Source organism: Podarcis filfolensis, assembly GCF_964270895.1.
Source record: "Podarcis filfolensis genome assembly, chromosome: Z".
Classification (NCBI taxonomy): domain Eukaryota; kingdom Metazoa; phylum Chordata; class Lepidosauria; order Squamata; family Lacertidae; genus Podarcis; species Podarcis filfolensis.
In genome coordinates, this window is record NC_139617.1 from 36,521,890 (window position 1) to 36,541,355 (window position 19,466).

At 42.0% G+C, this 19,466-nt stretch overlaps 1 protein-coding gene across 2 annotated transcripts in view; it reads left to right on the forward strand.

The window, feature by feature from the left end:
- Positions 1 to 19,466, forward strand: part of MED27 (mediator complex subunit 27) — a 167,528-nt gene that overhangs the window by 121,859 nt on the left and 26,203 nt on the right. For both annotated transcript variants that reach the window (XR_014543975.1, XM_083596884.1), the window contains exon 5: positions 12,299 to 12,406. Coding sequence is in view for 1 of the 2 variants with exons in the window: in XM_083596884.1 (XP_083453010.1) it covers positions 12,299 to 12,406 (108 nt within the window). In the remaining variant the exon portion in view is untranslated. The remainder of the gene's footprint in view (positions 1 to 12,298; positions 12,407 to 19,466) is intronic.

Here is a 19,466-nt window from a genome sequence, read left to right on the forward strand (position 1 = left end):
CAAGAGTCACCATATTAGTAAGGTAAAGGTAAAGGGACCCCCTGACCGTTAGGTCCAGTCACGGACGACTCTGGGGTTGAGGCGCTCATCTCGCTTTACTGGCTGAGGGAGCTGGCGTACAGCTTCTGGGTCATGTGGTTTGAACACCTGGGTCTCAGAGAGGGATTCTGTGGCATCTTCATTACAGTGGAACTTTCCCTAACCCCAAACTAGTGCCCTTCAGATTTTGCAGACTGCAGCTGCTCACAGCCTTAGCCAGCATGGCCAGTGGTTAGGGATGATGGGAGTTGGAGTCCAAAATATCTGGAGGGCAACAGGTTGGGAAAGCCTACTCTAGTTCCACCTGGAAGAGCTATGAATTGTTCTATTTTGGGCTGTGGTGTGGATGACCAGAATTATGTGAGTAATTTTTAATTTGTGTATTTTAACTGCTTGTTGTTTGGTGGTGTTTTAATTGGTTGAGGTTTTGTTTTTGTTTTTTTTAACTATTACCTGACCTAATCTCTTAGGAAGGGCTGGAGAGAAGGGACAGTATAAATAATGCGGGGTCATTATTGTAAAATAATGCTTGTAAAAGTACTGTATGGTAAGAAGGCTTCTACTTCAGATGTCAAGTCCAAATCTTTTCTTCCATGGATTTTGATGAGGGCATACCCTTGTCCCATGTAAGCCCCACTGAAAGGAACAGATGCTACCCAACACCTGTGTATTGTGCCCCATTTCATCACTCATTTGCAAGATGCATGTGGAGTAAAAGCCACTGTTATTTTTTTGTAATGTTCTAAAGACTTACAGAAAGCTCATGGTTTCTAAAAATATTGCAGAATGGATTAACAAAGAAGCACTGCAACTCATCATTTTAAAGCGGAGTCTTAAAATAATTTGTATAATTTTGGAAAATATATTCCACCCCAGAAAATGGCTTATTTTAAGGAACCGTTTTTCACATTACTTTTATAGCTCAACCGTTTTATTTCCTTTATATAATTGTAATATTTTATATATCTAGGCTTCTTCACCTAATCTTTTCCTTCTGCTGTGAAATTGGGGAGTAACACCCCCTTTCCCAGTGGTTTCCATTCTTACTAAATTACATAATTTATCTATTAGCATCTTAAATCTGCCTTTAGCTACTCTAAGTAGTCTGGCAGTATAGAAGTGGGCTGTATGCTAAATACAGACAAATTAGACATCTTGATAGTATACTTGCTGCAGTTTTGTCTGCTGTATTAAATTTATCTTAGTGGTAGCAATTTAGTTAACAGAGTTATCTCCCTATTTTTCCTAATGTGATTGTAGCCTCAAGCATTTAATTCCTGCTCTCCAGCTTTTAATTTGAGTAACTATTTCATATATTCTTCTTAAAGAGTTGAGGTAACAGTGTTGATCACAGAATTGAGACTCTAACATCTTAATTTCAAGCTATGTATATAGAACATCTGTACCTTTTGGATAGGGGAAAACATACACACATCATTTGTTTCCTAAAGGGCAGTCATTGTAATGGATCACTCTTAACAGTCTATACAGCTCCTTCCTTTAAGGAACATTGATTTGGTTTAAATGTTTAATGGTGTGAAGGCTCAGGAACATGCCACAGATTTTCTCACTCCTTCCCCTTTTCTGGTGAATGGGTTCCCATCACTTCCTGGTTTTTTATAATAATGATTGGATCCAACAGTAGCTCTTCTAAGAACATTGTTGTTTGTTAAGCTTACATCCTCCGGGGCTCTTGTGGAGAAAGCACACAAAGAAAGTGCTCACATGATGATCGCAGGGTCCAAGTCAGGTCATATGGGAAGAGGTGGTTCTTGACGTATTGCAATCATGAGCTGTTTAAGGCTTTATAGGTCAAAACTAGCACCAATGTCAGGATTGTATTATATGCTCAAACTGTCTTGCCCCAGTGAGCAACTTGGCAGCTGAATTCTGCACCAGCTGAAGTATCCGAACCATCTTCAGAGGCAGCCCTACATATAACATATTGCAGAAATCTAACCTAGAGGTCACCAGAGCATAGACAACAGAAGTTAGGCTATCCCTGTCCAGATAGGGGCACAGCTGGGCCATCAGAGCCTCAAGCAACAGCAGTGGATCCAGAAGTACTTGTAAGCTACACACCTGCTCCTTCAAAAGGGGGTGTAACCCCATCAAGAGCAGGCAACCTCCCATCCATTTGGTCTAGGGAACCACCCACTAACAGTGCCTCAGCTTTATCTGGATTGAGCTTCAGTTTACTGGCTCTTGTCCATTCCATTACAGAGGCAAGACAATGGTCCAACACATCCTCTGCCATACTTGCAAGTGTACAGGAGAAGTAGAGCTGTGTGTCATCAATATATAGCTGGCAATGTACCTCAGAGCTCCAGATGACCCCATTCACTGTTCCTTGTTCATTATTCCAGAGTTCTGTAAACTTTTACCAGTCTTGTTCACATTTTTAAACATTTTCTTGCCCATATTTAACCCATGGAATCCAGGTAAGGGGATTCCTAAAGTGGCCATTTCCCATAGTTTAATATTTCATTATCTAATATGTGACCCCCCCACTCAATGTTTTGCATATAGGATCCTTGCTGTCAATCCCAGCATTTAAAAAAAATAAGTAAAGTCATTTTCAAGAGAATACTGCAAAATACTCCCTATATTTGGCATTATTTTCGGCCAGTAATTTTAATAGGTCTACTCTGAATAGGGCTTGGTTTGATACAACGACTAGCTTGCTGTGATGCTCAGATTGGCAAACTATGGTTAGCATCTTTCCCTCCAGACTACGTTTTGAAATCTGCTTGTACAATATGGTTAGGAGGCAGTACTAGCCAAAAGTGGTGGAAGAAAATGCTACTATGGAAAAGTGAAGAGAAAAGGAAGGAGATTTAGGAGCACATGGCATATTTGAGGTGTGGCAGCCTTAGCTGCTGCCTCAGACAGCGGATGCTGGCAGACAGGGTGGCAGCAAGATCATGGAGGACAGAGCTGTGCGTGTGCCTTGCAGACCTCTCTTTGTCACCAAAGCTTGTTTGCAGTCTGGTTGACTTCTGTATGTGGAATTTGTGTATGTGTTTGGGGGTGGAGGGGCCTTCCTTTCTTCCTTTCTTTTGAATTTTATTGGTTTTCTAGTAATCCAAAATATACAAAATCATTTACAAAACATTGCAAATTAAATTAAACAGAATTTAACATTTATTGATCTCAAGAGAATATGGTAATAACAAGTTTTGGCAGTGCAGGAAGGTATAAGGTAGAATTTTGATTGTTAACAATAACTTAATTATCTTTGGGCAGTTTTAATTATGACCATTAGTTACAGATTACCTGCAAAATTAAAGCAAAAGTACATGAGGAAAAGAAAGAAAAAACAGAGAAGAGGAGCTAAGTGACTGTAGACGTCAGACTGTGTTATAAACCGTAAACACCCTTCTTCCATGTACAGTGGTACCTCGGGTTACATACTCTTCAGGTTACATACGCTTCAGGTTACAGACTCCGCTAACCCAGAAATAGTGCTTCTAGTTAAGAACATTGCTTCAGGATGAGAACAGAAATCGTGCTCCGGCGGCGCGGCAGCAGCAGGAGGCCCCATTAGTTAAAGTGGTACTTCAGGTTAAGAACAGTGTCAGGTTAAGTACAGACCTCCAGAACGAATTAAGTATTTAACCCGAGGTACCACTGTATATCATCATTTATGTAATAAACAATTTCATAACAAATAGCATAAAAATTATTGTGCTTTTTTGCCCCCTTATTACTGGGAACAAAGGCTTTCCTGCCCTTCAGAATACCTTGTGCCAGCCCTGATTCCAGAGCATTCAAACCATGTTTTGGAGAACCTGATCCAATAACTCCTTCACAATAATTCAACTAGGGGTCACATTTTCATGGGAGCAGAGACCTCTGGGGTGTATGGGTTGTTATGGGAGGGGTAGTACTTGGGTAGCTTGGGTAGGGGACATGTGCTCCTTTTGAGGTAGTTTATCCACCTTTGGTACCCACCCTGCACTCAGTTCTCCCCTGTGGCTCCTAGAAGCTGTTGGCGTGTGGCAGCAGCCACACCCCAGGAATGGCTTCAACTGGCTGGTTAAACCAGGTGAGAGTAGTTGATGGGTCTCAAACCCTCAATGAGTTAAGAACTTCCTTGCATGTGAAGACAGGCTCTACCAAATTAAGCAGACAAGACCAATGGGGGCCCATTGGTCAAGATGGTGGTTTCTGCACATTCTGTAAATGAGGGGCAGGTGGGGCTTGTCAACCTGGAAAGGAGAAGGAAAACCCTGATCCTAAACCTTGTGGGATTTCTTGAGGAGAAGAAAAGACTAAGGAGTAAGCTCTACACAAATCCGGAATGGAGTCCCTAAAATTGTTGGATGGCATCCTGTATGCTAATTTTGAGCAACTCCTGCAGCCAAGCTGGTGCAAAATGTATTGCTCTGCTTTCCTTTGGACCACACCAGCAAGGCTGAGAGGGGGATCTTGTCATCTGGGCATCTCAGGACCACCATACACACTGCCCAAGCCTGCACCACAGGAAGGTCTCTTCGTTGTTGCTAACGCAGCAGTTTGACCTCACCTCAGGAGGCACACCCCATTGCCTTTTGAGACAGAAGGAGGCTAGCCAGAAGCCTCTGCACTATCCTTGCTGGATTGGTAATTGCATCCTTAAATCCTCTTTGTCTTGAGTTCCCCTGTCCAGTCCACAAACTGCCAAACAGCCCCCATATATAGAGACAGATTAATGGCATCAAACTGGATTTAGTCCCTCAACCACTAGGAAATAGCTTTACAGTCTTGATTCAGGACCTGTTTGCAGAAAGTTCTTGTGGGGAAATGGGGAAATATCATAGTGTGCCTTCTAATAGGAATGGCAATTGCCAGATGTTTAAACATCTTGGAGTTTGAGTCGTTTCCAACTACTGTCTCCACTAATGAGAAGGAGCCTGGTATTTGGAACATGGAAAGCTGGTTTTGTTCCAGCTAGCTCAGTCTTGCTGACACTGACTAGCTTATGAGTCTCCAAGATTTCAGGCAGGGACTCTCTCCCAGCCCTTCCTAGAGATACCAGGGATTGAACCTGGGATCTTCTGCATGTGAAGCCTATGCTCTACCACATGACACAACTATGATGTACAATCTACTCTAACCAAAGCCCTTTAGTTCCCTTACATACACCCAGAACAAAATCATGGAACAAATTCTCCATGAGGCCTCACCAGGAATGTAACACTGAGTGGCAGCAGAGCAGTTAACATCTGGTCCTGGATATGCTTTTCTTGAAGAGTGTAGCACTGGAAACTCCATCCATGCCCTGAAGACATTTCTGGCACTCCATAGAGCATTGATAATTTGGGGCTTTATTGGATTCTGGAGTATCATGGATCCAACTGATGCAGTGACAGAAGTTGGGCATCCTTCATATCCTACTGCTAACTGAATTGATTTGTAGGTTTTTAAGATGCTTACCTCTTTATCGCAGCAAGGTAATTACATCATAAATGCAACTAACGGTAGCAAAACAGTCCCCTTTTCATTTTGGTACAGTTGTTTGCTGTTTACCCTTCCTTATTAAGAGGCTGCCATTTGTTATCTGGGGGTGGAGGGATTTTCAGGGGAGAGGAATTCACCAGCTTATCTTTAATATTGGGGAAATCGTTTAAAGCCCTTAATTTATGTTGACTTTTTAGCGTATGGTATTGCAATTAAGTCAGATTAATGAAAGGTAAATTCCAGCCTCTCTATTAAAAAAAAAAGCCTTGTAAAGAACCTAATTAGCATGTTTGTTTGTTTAGCCGCTAATGGCTTAATTGCATCCTATCTTGCTATTTACAAATAGGCATCATTAGAGAAGAATGAGCATGAAAAGCAAAGTGTAGCATTCATACCAGCAGAGGAGGAAGGAAGTGTAGGGTCAGCCATTGAGGGGAACTGTGGAGGAAAATAACTAGCAAGAAAGTTATTTTCTTTACCATTCTCTGTTATTGTTCCAAACACATACAACATGATTTTCAGTTGCTATGCTGATTAATGAGGCATGGAAATGTGGGGCGGGCGGGGGGCCTTGCTGTTCCTCCCACCATTCCTCCCACCATTCCTCTGCATCCAAGCAATCAGTGATATTCCATCATCTCTCAGTCAGCTCCCTACCTTGTGTGCTGCCTTCACAGGAGAGCATACACCGGGGAGCGTGAGGCCTCTGGTGAAAAGGGGAGACGGGGTTCTCCTTTGGGTGGGGGTGTCCCAATTTGGGGAGATCTGTTTCATGGGGTTCCTGACTGACAAACTCAGGCTGTGTGTCAAGGATTCAATACCTATGCATCTTGTGCCACTGGTCTTCCTGATCTAGCAGGTTCCTCCTCCCCTGTGTCAGAGTCCTGGCTGAGGTTCAAGGTTGGAATCATGACACAACGGGGACCAGTAATGTACAGGCAAGCCGTCTTTCATGAAGGTTTAGCTGCCATTGTTGTTCCATAAGCTATCAATGGCTGCTAGCCATGATGGCTAAGCATTGCACTCACTGTTGAAGTCAGTAATGTTTCTGAATACCAATTGCTGAAAAGGAAGGAAGAGTGTTGTTGTGCTCAGATCCTGCCTGTTGTTGTTGTTGTTGTTGTTGTTGTTGTTGTTGTTATCAATATTTTATTGAAAAGGTTTCAGCCATAAAGGGATAAAGTGATACAAAGAAAAAGAGACGAAAAATAAAAAGACACAAAAATGTGTAGAAAGACATATATGAATATATATGAAAAATACCCTAACCCTTACATTGTTTTATAAATTTGATATTATTATCCTAATACATATATAAATATTAATAGCCTGCTACATTTTGTATAAGCTCATTCCAAATATTGTCGTATTTATTTATGTTGTGCTCATTTCTTGCTTGCAAGCTTCCCATTGGGCATCTGGTTGGCCACTGTGAGAACATGATGCTGGACAGGACGGACTACTGGTCTGATTAAGCAGTGCTATTTTTCTGTTCTTGTGTTTTCCTCTGATAAGTTCTAAAGCTCCCCAGGATCTCCCCAAACGCAGTTTGAAAACTACTGCTTTAGAAGTTCGACATTTTAAAAATTGAGCACTGTTCCAGTGGCATTTACTCTGCACATCAGTGATATAGCTTGGAATGTTTTCCATTCCTTTATCTTTTCTACTGAACCTTTCCACTTTTAGAAATACATTTTTTTTATAAAACTGATTAGTGATAATTGTTAGGCTACAAATAATTAAATAATAGTCAAACTTGACAGCTGGAATTGATATGAAGCCTGCCAAATCTAAAATAAAAGTTTAGTTCACTTTTTCAGATGAATGTCTTTAAGAAGCACATGTATTTATATGCAAAGGCATTCAGGTGTCCTTAAAAATTGTCATATTAGTTAAAGTGCCACAAGTTCCCCTTTAAAATTTAATATAATGGTAATGTGTACACTATTGAATTGCCATGTTTTACAATATTTACAGGCATTCCAGTAAAATTAGTTTCCAAGTACATATTTGAATATAACATTTAAGCTGCCCAAGTGCATTTTATTCAAACTTATCAAATATTTCAGCGATTGGAAAAGGTTTATATTAGCATATGGCATGTAAAATTAACTTGACATACTGTTTGAATTTTGTTTAGTAAATATAAGTCAAATAAGCATCCCAAGATAGCTCCATCAAGTTAAGGCAGCATAAATGTTTTTGGAAAACCTACATCACCACTGTGCATACAGAGGGACCTCTTTCTCTTTTATACTCTCTCTCATGCCTACATGAAGTGGTGCATGAATTGGGAAAAGTAGGTAGAAAGCATTTTCATAATGCTGGAACTTGATAAAATTGCTGGGCGGTGGGTTCAAGACATTTGTGTATTTCCTCACAAATGTTGTAACAAATTTTTGAGATTCACTGCCACAAAATTTGGCAATCACTGCTGGCATAGATGGCTTGAAAAGGAGCAGATCATGGATGCTAAACCAAACCAGTATCATGAACTTTTCTTCCTAACTATAAAGCTATTTTGGCACATAAGTGGTGTATTACTTAATTACCATTAATAAAGAGCTGTTAAGGGGCACCATTTTTATTTTATTTTATTATATACTTGACCAGCCAGATGCATAGAAATGCAGTGCAAACTCCAAAGAATCAAAATCTTTTTTTAGTTCCGCATATTTGATTCTGGTTCTTAAAAATTTGATGCTGGTGCCTTTGAGTTTAAAATATATTTCCTGTCTTCATTTCATTCAACTCTTTGGTAAGCCAGCTATTTTGCAATTGTTAACTCATTAAGTTGAATAGAATTACTAATTATTGGAGGAAGAGGCCTTTTTTAAAAATCCAAGGTACCTTGGGGGATTTTCACTATTTTTTGTCCGTAAAGATTTAAGGATAATGCAAATTTTATCACATTTTGTCCTTTAAAAAAGCTAGAGGCTTTGCATCCTGATAGAATCAGCGCTGTAGTGTTTAAAAACAGGCTGGGATTGTAGTAGTATTAGACGGAGGGTTACATGCATGTTTAACCTGCAGCTGTTCCATTTTCAGCTCAAAGAACTGTGGGGCATTTTCCCCCATTCATATTAATTGAATTTTAGAGTGACCTTGTTCACGTATTGATTTGAATTAAAATTTTCTACATCAAGGTCGAGCTGGCACATATCCTACAGGCAAAATATTAAAAAGCCAAGTACTGTGTCTATCAGGATATCGACAGAAGAAGTTGAAATTTAATAGGGAGAAGTTTGCCTCAGAAGGTAAAAAATAATGTTGTCTTTGTAATGCAATTTAAGTAGACAGTCTGTCCACTGAAAGGAGCTGCCTGTTTTCAGAATATCTTCAAATTGAGGCACGCACTTTATGGCTTTTTATGGAGCTTAGCTTGTGTTTCTGGCAATGGGGAGCTGTGGATTAGAGAGCCTATATGCTGCTATCAATTTTAGATGTTGCTGGCTATTAGACACTAGAAAACAACTAGATAGTGAGGAAAGGATATTGCAGAATACAGCTGGATATGTGTTTCTCCTTCTGAGCTTTGAAGAACAGGGTCAGACCAAGTGACACAAAGGGTGGGTTCTTGTGGCCAAGCAGCTGTTTTGCTTCTCTCCCAAAGGTGAGAGAAGGTGTGGAGCTAAGTAATAGCAGCACCAGCTGCTTTCCAGATGGGTGGGGTATACATCATCATCATCACCACCATCATATTATTCCCACTCCAACCAAAGGGAGGAAAGGTTGCTGACTCAGAGCTGCTCTATTTTCAAAGTCGGGGCACAACAGAACCATGGCCCAAATCCCAAACTGCTTCTCATCCCCAGTTGAAATGGGGCCTCTCACTCACAAAAGAAATAACCTTATGAAGTAAACTTCAAAACGTAATTGTATCCACTTTAATTCAAGTGGTGCCAGAACCCTGTTGCTACAAACCATGCGGGAACATCAAAGGCGGATCTAGGGGAGTGGTACCAGTGTAGTTGCACCGGACACAGAGTTTCTAGGATGCTGCTGCGGGCAACTATGACATCCAATGGAAGGCAAAGTGTGTAGGGGCCCCAGATTTTGATGTCACACAGGGCACTACTGACATTTGAGATGCCGAGGTCCACCCCTGGAAACTGTCTTAGGAGCTGAGGTGAAGCTACTGCCATGGGTGCTGTCAGGGAACTGTCATCGGAAGAACCGGTGGTGCAAGGGCTCCCAGAGGTTGGGAGAGACTTATCAGCGGAGGAGGGAACCAGCAGGGGGAGAGAAAGAGCTCCAAGGGAAAGCGAGTCGGAAGGATGGCTCAGAGACAATTCCAGCGAGAACAGTGGGGAGGTTTCAGGACCTCCTATAGGGACACCCACTCCTCGCCGGAAACTGTCACGCAGAGAGTCCAGAAGGCGTGTTTCCGTTAAGGAGCTTTTATGCTGGAAGAAATTCCGTAAACGCCCACTGTCGGATTCTGCCAGCGACTGACGGAGCCATGGTTATGGAGCTCCGTTACAGACAGTGGTTTGTGGACTTAGCCAAACGCTGAGGGACTAGGAACTTCACGCACAAGCAGCTCATCATCCCATCACAGGTGCTTTACTTGCTGAAAGGGGTTCTGATTATCAACAAAGAGGAGGTGCTACCCAGAACTAAAGGCTGCTCCACCATGGAACCACTATAGTATTTTCCATGCTACTGATTTGGGGCTACAGTCCCCATCATTCAGTCCTCAGCTTGCCAGAAGATCTCACACTGTACTCATGAGCCTTGGTTTACATTGCTTGGCACAAAAACCATAAGAACATAAGAGCCTAAATCGCGCGAAAATCGAAATTTTCAAAAAATTCTCCTGCACCCAATTTTGGACCAAAAAAATCTTAAAATATTATTTTGGGCTTATCTCATAAGTATCTACACATAAAAAATTTTTTTACAGAAAATCTGAGTCATGAGAGCACATGGCACCAGGTGATTTGGCGTGGAGTGACCTTCACGACTTTTTTAAGAGGTGTAGTATCATTGGTGACTTTTGCTCTCAGATGCTCCCCGTTGGATAAAGCACCTCCCACCAACTGCTGAATCATTTGGGAAATGTAGTAAAAAGGTCAAAAGCTAAGTTTAAAAGCTCATTTGGCACACCACCATATTCTGCATTGGGAACAATATTTTTGTGAGCCATTAACACCATTTTAAAACTCTGGTGAACCCTCAATCCTATTTTGGTACCTAGTTGTGACTACCGATCTAACCTGAGTCATTTTTGAAAAGCTAATTGCAGCTGCTGAACATGCTAGCCCTTTCAAGATTTCTGCATGTCGGAGCTTCAGGTTTTCTCCCTTCTGTCACCTGCCTTTTGGAAGTGGCATCTATAATCCCACGGGACTGTTCCTCATTTCCAAAAGTACCTTCATTTGCTGAAACGCTGTGCCTCTGCTTTTCCAGTCAACATAACAGCTGCTGGAATTCCAGTGTCAATACAATATTGGCACAGAACTGGAAGCTTTTAATATTAACAAGCCTGTTGTGAAAACTTTAGAAAATGCACAAATAGTGCTTAAGTGTTCAGCAGAAATGAATGCACATTATATAAAGTTATTTCCTTCCTTATAACTAGTATAGGTCAGGTTGTGCTATCACTTTTATCAAGCAAAATACCCCTGAAAGAGAGTCTGTTGAAGGTTTCAATTAATCTGCTTGTTCTTTATTTTCTCTGCGCAGCTACATCTGTCGCTTCTTATTTTACCCTCCGAAACAGTATAAACTTCAACACGTTATATTGTGCTAGAAAATACCACACTATTATCACTGTGTTTATCAAGTGAGGTTTTTTGTATATCTCTTTTTCTTCACCAAACCTTCCACTCAACTTAATCATTTTCCATCTTGCTCATCCCCCTCTCTTGAGCAGGTGGGCCTAGAGGCTTCTGGCTATTTTGGCTTTTCTCTTGGGCTTTTAGTTTTATTTATTCATTTTGTGAAATGCAGAAATTTCACAGCCTTTACATGCCAGTGTTTTTCAAAATCAAAAGACATGATTTAGTGCTTTCTTTCCAGATTAGTTGATGTTCTGGTTTTGGTAACCCAAAGCTCAACTTTAACTTTGGCGCCCAGGATGAGGTTGTTTCAGTTCTGACCCAAATATGACATCAGCATATACTTTTGATAAATCCATGCTGAATACTATTTGCTCTATCCAAACCCATAGCTGAAGGTTCAAGAGTGGGGTAGGATTGTATGTGGAAAGTAATTGTGACATAAGTTTTTCCCTCCCCGGCTTGGACGTCATCAGCCTCCCTGTTGGAAAGGAACTGTTGGAAACAGAAAAACTTGCAAGGTGGTGGTTAGGAGCTAAAAAGGTAAAGGTAAAGGTAAAGGACCCCTGACAGTTAAGTCCAGTCGCGAACGACTCTGGGGCTGCGGCGCTCATCTTGCTTTACTGTCCGAGGGAGCCGACATTTGTCCGCAGACAATTTTTCCGGGTCTTGTGGCCAGCATGACTAAGCCACTTCTGGCAAAACCAGAGCAGCACACGGAAACACCATTTACCTTTCCGCTGGAGTGGTACCTATTTATCTACTTGCACTTTGACATGCTTTTGAACTGCTAGGTTGGCAGGATCTGGGGATAACCCTAAATATTGGTGGGGTGAAGGGGAGAACTCAACATGGGAAAGCCATTTTGACATGCATAATATATAGTTCAGAACCTAAACACTATCAATAAAGGGTTCTTCTCTGATGCTCATATAGAAAAGCCCCCATTTGCCTTTCAGTCTTTTAAATTATGGAGTATGTGTTTCTTACCATTGTCTTTTTTGTCATGTTTACGTCCCCTCACCCCCTGACAGGTTACATTAGGAAAAGTGTTAAAAGTCATAGTGGTGATGCGGAGCCTCTTCATTGACCGAACAATTGTCAAGGGGTATCATGAAAATGTATACACGGACGATGGCAAGGTAAGTGTCTCTTCCATATTTCCCTTTACTATGGATGTTTATATGGAACTTGGTGCTCAGACAATTACAGAAGAGCAAGTCTCTACAATTGATGCATCCCTGGCCCAAGAATGTTATTTATGTAAAGCATCCCACTTTTAATTTTAGATAACTTCTCTCCTGATTTACTATGTCCTCAGCCCTTAGACCAGGTGTGAGGATCCTTGCTCCCCACCCCGATGTTACTGGACAGTAAGTACCACAATACTTGGCCATTACCCATGCTTGCTAAAGCTGATGGGAATTATCATTAAGCAGCTTCTGAATGGCCGAAAGTTCTCCACACTTGCCTTAGGCTCATGTTGCATCATTATTAGTATCTACTATTGCTGGGGCACATCAGTTGCCCAGGCTTTGGATTTCTCTCCCCACCGCCAAGCCACCAGGAAATTGTACACCAATTTTCCATTCAATAAGAAAAACCTCTTTCTGATGAGAAATCAGGGACTTGTCCCAAGTTGGTTTAATCTGATGGTAACCATAGCATTCTGAATGGCAGCTATTAAGGAAGTGCAACCTGCTTCTATGAGTGATCTGCTTTATGGAAAAAAAGTCACCTGGTTTGAACCTCTAATTTCTCTTGACTGCATGCACTCCATATGGCTTTCTGTGGAGCTTTAGAGGATGTTAATGGGACCTGACAGCCTTCAAGTTGGTTTCTTTCTCTCTTCAGAGTAGAATGGGCTCTTGCTGAGATACCCACCTAGGCTCACCTTTTTGCCAGTAACAAGTACTAAGCACTCCTGTCTCTCACATTCTTCCCCCGCCCCTCTGGATCTCTCTCCTTATTACAAAACCCATTAAAAATACAAGGTTCATTATAACCAGACAAGCACTTGGCACCCATAGGCCATGTTATAATGAGGACAGAATTATTTTTCAAAAAAGCGAATCTCTTGTAACATACAACATTGTGTTACGCACTGACCCCTGAGTTCCTTAGCTGCTTGCTCTCCTTAGGATTTAAAAGGCGGTGGTGGGGGTGGATCTGCTCTGCTGGAAAGAACATATAATTCCATTTTTCAGGTAAAAGATTCTCCCACTAGAGAGAAAATAAAAGGTATCCAAAGATTGCCTTGGCCTGGCTTTAAACTGGGTTGCCTAGTAACACGCACAGGCTGAGGTAGGGACACTGCACATGTGCAGAAGCTTCTGGGATGTCCTGAAAGGAGGGGGAACTTGAGCCACTCTTCTCCTGGAACTGACTGACAGCATCAGCGCATGTTTCTTCTGGAAGCTTTGTCAGGTGGGAACCTTAAGGGATGCATTTCGCTTCCACACAGAAGAACACACAGTTCTGGTTCTCACCCATCTAAAGAAGGTTCTTCACTTCACTTCACTTCCTTTGCAAGGGAGCATACAAGTGAAGCAGACATTTAAGATACCAGTAAAATAAAATCTAAAAACTGACTGTCCAAAAATCCTCTTTTTCTTTTCAGTGTGCAGAAGAGATAATAATCTATCTGGCACCTCAAAGTGGAGCTGGGGTATCTCATAAATTTAATACACTTGGACCCCTTTTTACCAGCAAGTGACTTGCAATCAGTCATATATATTTTTTAATCTTCACAACATTGTACTTATTGAATTTTTGTGTTTTCAATCTGGAAGCTGCTTTGTGGTGGGGGGCAGGGTATGCGTGAGCATACATGAAAGGCAAGGTAGAAATGTCCTAAAATAAAATAAAGCTTGTGAAGGAGCTTGTAGCAGAGTATTTGAGTAGTGCCATCTGCTATCATTTTTCCATACTGGGATCTTTGGGAGTAAGGGCAGAATACACATTTAATAACTTAATTAGTAAGATTACAAAAGCCTACCTTTCCAGCTGCCAAAGACACACACATACACTAGTCAGAGAGAGAGCCAGTGTGTTGTAGTGGTTAAGAGCAGTGGACTCGTAATCTGGTGAACCAGGTTCGCTTCCCCGCTCCTCCACATGCAGCTGCTGGGTGACCTTGGGCCAGTCACACTTCTCTGAAGTCTCTCAGCCTCACTCACCTCACAGAGTGTTTGTTGTGGGGGAGGAAGGGAAAGGAGAATGTAAGCTTTGAGACTCCTTAGGGTAGTGATAAAGCGGGATATCAAATCCAAACTCTTCTTCAGTCTTCATTTATATTTGTAAGTGCCTGAAGGCAGAGACCTGTCTTCTTCTTTTACTCCATAAAATGCCAGATACATGGATGAAGCTATAAATATTATTATCATAGTATAGCAAAGGGGCACAGAATTCAAAAAAGCCCCAATGGAAATCAAATTCATGTGTGCATAAGTTTGGATTGCAGAGTTATCCTGGGCCAGGCTAGAATAGGGAGTCTCAGATCCTTACAGAGCTGGTGACTCATATTCAGTAAAGCATATGACAAGGGTGAGGAACCTTCTTCAGCCGAAGGGCCACATTCCTTTCTCATCAACCTTCCAAGAGCCATATGCCAGTGGTGGGCAGAGCCAGAGGTAGAAGTGGGTAGAGCAATGAAAACAAATTCTTACCTTGTGCAGTAGGCTAGATTATACACACACACACACACACTTCTGTATCCTCCAGGCATGCAAGAGTCATTATCAGAGTTCAAGGGCACAGTCCAACAAGGCAAAAACACTCAAGGAGGGTACAAAGCAAGGCCTGGGTGGATGAGGGTGGCTGAGAAGGGACTGTGGCATGTGGTGAGCAAATTCCAAGAGCCAGGGCCGAAACTAGGCTTTCTGTCACCTGGGGGCAAAGACCCAGTTTTGTCACACACACACCCCACGTGCGTTTGCGTACACAAACACACACATCTCTCAACACATTTGTTCACAAAGGGCATAAAAAGTAGCTTTAAAGAGTCTGGAGAAGAGATAGTCTCTCCAAATAGTAAAATTGTCTCTGTGTGTATCTGGCTTTCATTCAACCTTAAGCAGATCTCATCAGAGAGTAATAGATCATTTGACAAATTCTAAGTATTATGACAGATAGATAGATAGATAGATAGATGATAGTTAATGGAAACTGATAATGATCAGGCACATACCCAGAGAGTAAGCCCTATTGAACTCAGTGGAAGTTACTTCTGAATAAAAATGCTTAAGATTGCAGTATAAGACTGCAGAATCTTTCACAGTTTCCTGGGAGCAAGCTCCATTGAATTCAGTGGGACATTCTTCTTAGTAGTAAAGGCTTGCAGTTTAAGGCTCTAAAAGCGGGCATGGACAAACGTGGCCCTCCAGCTGTTTTGGGACTACAATTCCCATCATCCCTGACCACTGGTCCTGTTAGCTAGGGATGATGGGAGTTGTAGTCCCAAAACAGCTGGAGGGCCAAGTTTGTCCATACCTGCTCTAAAGAATAAAGTAAAAGGAAAAAATACTCCACAAGTTTTCCTTAAAAATTGCTGGCTGCTGAATCATTGCAGTTAAAGAATTTAGAGTGGATTGGCTACATTTCCCTTCCACATTACAGGAAGGGATAAATACAAAGTGCTTCATATGTCAGCATCACATTTATTTCATTGCAGGTATTTTATTTTCAGTATAAAGACGACTGATTTTTTTGTAGATGATTGTATGCAGCAGTGCCCTCTTTATGTATACACATGATGTAAACATGTATGTTGTCCTCTAAATCCAACACACTCACACACACTGAGAGACAGAGACAGAGAAAGAACACCTAAGTATGCAATACGCCAAAGTTCTTATCTTGTGAACTTGACATGTAAATTGTTTAAGCATGACAAAAGCATCTGGCCCCAAAAAGGACAGGAGGTGGTGTTCTGATCTCTTTAACTAACCTCTGAGACATTGAGGGAAGCAAAAGAAGAAAGCAATGAAACTTCCCCTTTTCAACTTTGCTTGGCGAGCAACCTTCTCAAGGATTTCTCTTTCGCACACAGTTCCAAAAACAGACAGGGGGAAAGGGGAAGGAGGATCATTTTCCAGGATTTCCTGCTTCCCCTTGCAAATCAGCATCCCTCTGGTGCTCAGCAGCTTGAGGTCCACAGAAGGATGCTGAAGGACACTTGGCACTTTTAGACTCCGGAGCTGCAAGGAGGGGGAAGCCCTCCCCCATAAGCTGGGAGTCTCAGTGGAGCCCCTCTAGAGGTTTCACCCAGGGCTGAGACCCCAGCTAGGCCCACCCCCCCACCCCCATTACCTGCAAAAGCCAGATATAAGAGCCAGATATTCCTGGGGGGCCGCTTGGCCCCTGGGCCTTGATTTTATGGCTTTGTTTCAGGGCTTTTGGTAGCACTGAGTTGGACTTTTGCTGAAGATCCACACATCATTTTTCAGCTGCAGTGACAGTGAGGAGAGGTTTGGTTGAACTAGTGCAGTATTGCTTTCTTAACTGCACCTTTTTGGGACTGAGTGATTGCCATCATAGCTGGATTTTCTTCTTGAAGAGCTGTTTTGGGGAAACCGCTTAAGTGATGTTGAACAAGCTTGTTCTAGTTTATCCACTCTCGCTGCCAGTGGTTGAGAGAGATGTCCTAAGAGAAAAGAAAAGTAGATTATAAAAATCAAAACTCTTGTCTTAACAGTGAAAGGGGCCTGTTGTTCTTCCTATTCAAAATGCAAATAGCAATGAAGAAAAGATGGACAGGAAATTTTCATGCCAAAGTAGAGAGAGAAAATGCTTAACCTTCTCCTTTGTTACTCCCCTCCCCCCACATAACACCATCACTCAACATAGTGCTTCATAAAGGAAAGAAGAATATCTGTCCCTGCCCTGAAATCTTAATTTCTAAACCAAAAATCTAAATTTCAACAGCGGGAAGGAGAGGGGTTGTTTTTTTAGTAAACTGCATGGATGTTTTCTTCTAGTCAAGTAGTGTATAAATTTTGTTAAATAAAATAAAAAAATAAGAGAAGCAAAAAAAAACCCCATGTTAACAAATGCTGTTGCATGTAGGATGAAGGGGTTAAGCCAAAGGCTTCATTAAAAGGGGTGTGGGTGGTAAAGTTGGCAACACAGATGCATCCCAAGAAAGTGTTTCCAGGCTTAAGGAGGTGAAGCAAAGCAAGGAGTAAGAGTTTCCTAACAAAGTGATGTTTCCTAACAAATGTTCTTTCAGGCATTTTACTTAGAAGTCCCACTAAAATCAATTGCACTGATACTTCTTAGTTGGCTTGGAAGTAAGTCACTGGGACCACAGTCCTAGAGACAGTTTGCTCAGGCCAGCTGAAATCAGTAGCCTTAAGCATGTTTTTATTGGATGGCATCTTGTGGGTATTCCCCCCTCCCTTCCCCAACATGGTGAAAAGGTGGACCATTTATAATGCAGAGTGGAAGATATGAGATGAGAACTATTAACGCTTTGCTTTGTATTGTGCATTAGGCATTTAACATCCTGTGGTCTAAATTGCTTCTTGCCTTTTGCACTAGGTGGGTGCTTCATCGCAGTCTCACTTGAATTACCCTGTTAAGCAACCTGTGTTGTGGCAGTTACTCTGTGCTGCTGCTGCTGCTCCCCCCCCCCCTTTTTGGATGCAAACTGGGACCTGTCAGTCTTCACTTTACAACCAGTTCTGGCTCTGATTCTCTTGCAGTTTCTCCTGGTCCATCGCTCCACCACAGACTGATGCATTTTAATTGGTCACATAGCAGCACGAGTGGCTTCATGCCACCCATATTTTCAGGCATACTCTCCCTACTTCTGTCAGTGGCACAGTCCACGCATGACAGGCAATTAGCTGGTACCTTTCAGATACTTGACTAACGGACTTCTTGCAGCTCATCCTTTTGGGACAGACTTTGACCCGAGCCATTAATTTGCTCACCCAGCTCTGCTAATCAAAACAAAAACTGCATTAGTATTTCTTTGGCAGTCGTGACTTGCTGCATTTGTACAAGCGCTGGAAGTGGGGAAAGAGCCATGACTTGACAAGTTTGGAATGGGCAGTGCTACCTGGCCAAATAGGTTTTTGCACTAGGTAAGGCTAAAGGAATGTGAGGAGGGGGTGTCTCTGTTGAATTGCCCTGTTAAGCCACCTGGGTTATGGTAATGTTCTGACTTCGTTAATTACCCCATATCAATAAGAAAAGGCAGCTTTTTGCCTCCCAGCATAAGTGAGGAGAAGAAATAGTGGTATCAAAGGAAAGCTTCAAAGACAGCCAGAACCGTCTCTCGAGTAATTTCTGATCCCGGCATTCTTTCCACTTCAAAGCAGGATGTGTGTGTGTTTGGGTAAAGGGGAGGGGGGTTGAATCCGATTTCTCTAATAAGAGTTGGCATCAGCCCTGTTTGATATTAGATGCAGGGAACATTTTGATTTGTTATCGCCTTTGAAATCGTTCAGACGACCTTCAGAAAATGGCCTCTTGTTACTTGTGCTGGGGGTGGGTGGGGAGAGTAGGGCACTGGGAGAAAGAGAGAGAGTGAATTGAGGCCCAATTTAATTCACATGCAGAGGATGCCTTGAAATTGTGCTCTCAGCAGCTTTTTAGTTACAAATGTGTGTCTTGATTGAAAGTGAAAAGTTGAAGAATAATAGACCTGCAACAATGCATTGTTTAGCACACCCACCTCATTCGTCTGGTTTCATGGTGGTGGGTTTACAGGCCTTGCATATGGCTCCATTTTATTTTTAAAACCTTGGTGAGCATTAAAAAGAATGCAAGAATTGAATTACGTACATTAGGGCTCTTCCGCTCCTGTGCTAAGGAATTACCGTTCAGAACTGATTTCAGTTGTTGTGACTGGCATTGTGCTTTTTCTGTGTGGTTCATCTTTTCTTTGTTTTGTTTTTAACAAAAGAATGAAAATAAATACTGAGAGGCTTGATCCTTTATGAAGCCATGGTGCTCATGTTGGCAAGTGCCACCATGACATGAAAGGAAAGGAAAGGGTGTTGGTTTTGAAACAGCCAGTCTTGCTCATTGGATCAGATAACTTTGATCCAGCTGCATGGTTTGATTTTCACTGGCTCTGCAGTTGCTCCTGCACTGATCCAGGTAATGTTGTTAGGTTTTTTTCCACCTATGTGTGGATCATAGGCTGACAATGCTAGCCCCATGGCTACCTGTCTGTTTCTGGACATAATTCAA